At 40.5% G+C, this 4857-nt stretch overlaps 1 protein-coding gene across 1 annotated transcript; it reads left to right on the forward strand.

The window, feature by feature from the left end:
• LOC109723420 lies at nucleotides 885-4116 on the forward strand. Its single transcript, XM_020251777.1, has 2 exons — nucleotides 885-1161; nucleotides 3691-4116. The coding sequence occupies exons 1-2, from the start codon at nucleotides 982-984 to the stop codon at nucleotides 3787-3789; spliced, it is 279 nt and encodes a 92-aa protein (XP_020107366.1). The 5' UTR covers nucleotides 885-981; the 3' UTR covers nucleotides 3790-4116.

The following is a 4857-nucleotide window of genomic DNA, read 5'->3' on the forward strand; positions in this document are numbered from 1 at the left end:
ATGCAATAAAATAAAAAAAACATAATTGAACATACAATAAATGCTTAATGATAGAAAGATATTTTGAGATTCAGATAACTAATTATCCTAATATTACTTACCAAGTAAGTTCAGTAGTTTTTTGGCAAAAAGGATCACTCGGTTTGAAGCTTTGGCAAATTAGATGAAAGATGTTGGCACTATATTTATATGTTTATATTTAGTGGAGTCAGAGACGTCTGCCCGAGTATTGTCAAATTTGCCTGCGGCGGATGCACGAATACATCTCGTACACCACAGAGAGCTTTATAATTTCGTGTGTAAAAAACTTTAAAATCAAAATTTTACTGTACCTTATAATTATAATATTTTTTAAAAACAATCTAAATATCAATAATTAAAAATTTTGGACTCTATTTTTATTTATAATCAAACGACAGTAAGTGAGAACTACTATTTTTGGATAAAAAAATTTACGTTTGGATATAAAGGGGATAGGGATTATCCCTCTCCTTATCCTCTTATCCCTGTTCCAAACACTGCCTTTAGAAATAGTAGATAGAATTTATGAAAAAAAGTGCGAGTTCAGGATTCCATTGAAATTAAAAAAGGGGTGCGGACTGCGGCGTTCGGTGCAGGCCATAATTTTCTGCAGGGTGCTCGTCGTCAATCGGGGTTGGTGGTGGAGCCAGACCGATCGCGGCGCCCGCTGAATAGGCCTGATTCCGGATGGAGAAAACTGCTCTCAAAAGCAAGCCTTTGAACGGGAAGGACGGGCCGGGCCGGGCCGGGCTGGGCTGGGCCATCAATTAGGAGCCGCCCTGAGCAGTCCTGTAACGTCGGCGTGCTGCATAGCACGTGAGTCGCGCGTGTCCAGCAATGATAAATTCTTCTGCTTTCTAGAATAAAACTTGGATAGGGCAGCGAGGACTTGCTTGCTCGTCGGATTGGGAAGCGGGGAGATCCTCGATCGTGGACGTAGCGGAGGAGGAGCGAGGAGTGATGGGCGACGGAGCGGAGGCGGAAGAAAGCGTTGGAGGCGGGCGGGAGGCGGGAGGAGAGAGGAGCGCTCCAGCAATGGTCACGTTTCCGGACGCCCGGCGAAACCTCAACTCCATCCCCCCCATCAAGCTCGAGGCTGAAGACGCTGCCGACGACGCCACTCCTCATACCATGTGGCAGGTAAACGAACCAAACTATACGACCTTCCTAGCTAGTTCTTCCCTGCTTTGTCGGAGGAGATGATCGTTGCTAATAGCTTCGAAACCCTAGAAGGAATTACCAGGATGTATTGCTAGCTAAGTCGAGACTCTGCATATTTTAGCCCGCATGAAGTTGCCATTACGACTGCTTCTGTCCCGAAACTTCTGCACTTTTGCATGTTATTCTAAAGCACACAGGTGAACAGAACCATGGAGTGTTTCCTCCCATCTCTCATCATGTGAAATGTATTAAATGTTTTACATTGGATTCGTGGGCTAATAAATTGGCCGTCCAGGTCTTTGGCTGTGATTTGAAGTATTGAACCTTCCTAAAAAGTAATCATAGCTTATGGTGTTTTCTACTTGTGCATTAAGTAGGAGTAGAGAAATTTAATAAACCACTTTATACGGGAATTAATTCTGAAAGCCTCCAAGTATGTTGCATGTGCTGCTATACACTTGTTAAATTAAAGTAATTACGAGAGACTATAATTTGGATGCTTTAATGTTGTGCATTTTAGCAGTTAAGGTCTCTGGTTATGTCCATTTTTCAGCTACTTGACGTAAAGATACGGAACCCACCCCACCTCCCCCCTCCAAATAGCTCTCTGGTTATATGCCCATTTTTCAGCTACTTGATGCAAAGATACGGAACCCACCCCACCTCCCCCCTCCAAATTCACTCGCACATGCGCGTGCATGCACACACACAAAGAAAAGTATATCTTTTAGTAGCTATTATTGTGACCGGCTATGTGGAGCTTTTGAATAGGCAGTCTGGTTTTGGTATTTCGACAGCTAATTCAAATGAAAATTATTTAACTAAAAGATTATTATCCAACTCATGCATACAAATGTTATACATGCAGTATCAGCTGATGGCCACATATTGTTGTTTTATATCGTGCATAAACGCCATATTTTTATGCATACATATGTACACATGCACACATCCATTCATTCATTCATTCACTTATACATATCATTTGTATCTACATGCCTATGTATACATATGTATTCTAAGTAAATAGATGAATATGTATACTGCTAGGCGTTTTCTTATCTTTTACAAGGAAATAGCACATCGTTTGCAATGTAATGTTGTCAAGGAAATTTTCCACCAAACTGTAACTCGAGGGAAAAGCTTATTTCAGGACACCACAGGATTTTCTCTGCAGGCCCTACTAAGTTCAAACCAAATAAGCCGGGTTCTCTATTTGAGCAAGGATTAGTATGAATGAGCTCATACTTGTGCTATTCTCTGATTTTATATGCTTATCTTTATATCTATGCTTTAGAGATTGTAAAATGTAACTCACCAAACTTAAATTTAACAGAATAGTTGACACGAAAGTATGATTGACTATTCTGTTATTGGGTCTGTCATGTGGCTTAACACATTTATAAACGTTGGGCTGAACATCTAGATTTTCTGGGGCACTTGATGCATTTTATTTTATCATCTTGCTTTATGACGTTCTCTATTTTTCTTTTATTTTTTTTATTTTTTTGGTTGTTTGGGGGGAGGGGTTAACTTATGTAAGGAGAACTCTAAGCAGTGAATTCTCAACTGCTTGGGGCATAGAATTTACACAAAATGATCTCACTGTCTCCAAAGGCGGAGTGCTTCTGAACCACCGGATAGGCTGACCTTTGGATCATTCCCGATGGTAGTTTCATCACTGCATTTTGGATGAATGTTGTGATCAACCGTTGTGCCAGAACGTCCTGCCCGCTGAGCTGTAGAGATTTCACACCTAGCACTTCAGGGTCTTGACAGCATCAAAAGTTTTAGTGGATATTTATGAAGCTGCATATCGTTTGTCATTTGGAATGATATTAAACTAATTGCACCTCTTTGAAAGTTTATTTTATTTATGTTCCATTTTTCTTTCTGATTCTATTGGCTGTGGCATTATGCAACTCGATTACACCTTGAGAATTTATTTGGATGTTCAGTGTTTTTCACTTGGCGAATTAACCTATGCTGGTTATATTGAACATGTGATGATAAAATATTGATTATTGATAACTTTCCTCTAATATAAATGACTTTTAGCTAATGGTTTTACACAGGCTGCTAAATGATCATCAATGGCAACCACACTGGCATGTACACATGCCGGCACATGCGCGCGCATAAGCCAACATCAACACATGCATTTGTATATGTTAAATTATATGAAACAACTATTGTTCTCCAAAAGCTTAAGCTAGTAGAGGAAGGTATTTTATATTTCTATATTTAATAGTATGCACACAAGACTAGCCCAAGGGGGGATGGAGATTATATGGGCATACGAGTAACAATTGCCCTGAACTTACCTGGGCTTCAGGTCCCATATTAATATAGGTTACTGTGGCAGCACACAAAGAACATCCCATATTCACATGTCAAATGTCTAGGAGTGATCTCTAGTGGTTTGAAGCCTAAAAACTGCTCAGGCTGATTTCAAACTTTCAGTTATGGAGTTTGTACAATTTGAAGTTTGATTTGCCTTGTTCTCAGGTGTATATTCTAGGAGGATTCTTGGTTCTTAGGTGGGTTTGGGCTAGATGGAAAGAAAGGAAGGAGAAAGGAAGAGCACCAGATGATCCATCTTCTTAGCCAGCTGTAAGATAGAGAGTTTTACCATTGGAAATACCGCCATAAGACGAGATGATTTCCATGCAGTGTTGTTATCAGATGTACTCTTCTTTATTAGTATGTGTTCTGATGGCTGGGAAGTAGTTAGTTTTCAGATGTACTCTTCTTTATTAGTATGTTCCGATGGCTGGGAAGTTGCAAGTTTTCATACTGTTATCGCACTTAATATTTTTGTTCGTTTAAGTCTATTTTCTTGTTAACTGCTTTCCCATCTATGGTATTGTAAAACTTTAGGCTGGTTGGTCAATTTTTGGGGAAGCATGAACTCGTGGTTTACCCCTCTCTGTACCCCTTGTCTCGTAGATGTGAATTTCTGCCGAAATTTGGTCTTAATTGTGATATTTGTGGGGCAAGAAAAAATTGTCATTGCTGGTGGGTCGTGTACAGATAGGGGTGCCAAATGGGCCGGGTGGCCTGTGGACCGTCCGGCCTGGCACTAGAGCGGGCCGGGCTGTGGCCCAGCATGAATACTGTAGATACTGGCCGTCTAGACTCTCGACCTCCCATATTAGGCTGTGCTGGGCCAGATTTTTAGACTCGTTGGCCCAGCATGGCCAGCAATGGGTCTGGACCTTGCTGGGCCAACAGTCTGACCTACTGCCCGGCACGGCCCGAAGGCCCGCCCCCTTGGGGGTTGGCCCGTTCGGACTGACCTTGGGAGAAGGGGAAGCCCTTCTCTCAAGGTTAGCAGACCTTGGGTTCTTCCCAACTTCTGCCGCTACCTTCGGCCTCTACCAAGTCTCATATCTTCCTCTTTGATCTTGGAAGAGGAGCAATTTTATCCTCCTTCCCAGCAGTCAAATTTTTTGACTGTTGGGGAGGACAATTTGGTCCAAAATTTTTTATATTTTAAAATATTATAAATTTTATTAAAATTTTAAAAGTTCCTATTATTTTCTAACAAATTTAATTGTTTATATATATATATATATATTATATATATATATATATATATAGTATATAGAATTGAGCTCCTATGCTTTTAAAAGTATCAAGTTATTGGTACTAGTAGATTTTTAGCCATTGGAT

This window comes from Ananas comosus, linkage group 17 (genome assembly GCF_001540865.1).
Source record: "Ananas comosus cultivar F153 linkage group 17, ASM154086v1, whole genome shotgun sequence".
Taxonomy (NCBI): Eukaryota; Viridiplantae; Streptophyta; class Magnoliopsida; order Poales; family Bromeliaceae; genus Ananas; species Ananas comosus.

Coding starts and splice junctions, on each gene's coding strand:
- LOC109723420 (XM_020251777.1), top strand. CDS start 982: ATGGGCGACGGAGCGGAGGCGGAAGAAAGCGTTGGAGGCGGGCGGGAG. Junction 1,162..3,690: donor CTCCTCATACCATGTGGCAG/GTAAACGAACCA, acceptor CCTTGTTCTCAG/GTGTATATTCTAGGAGGATT.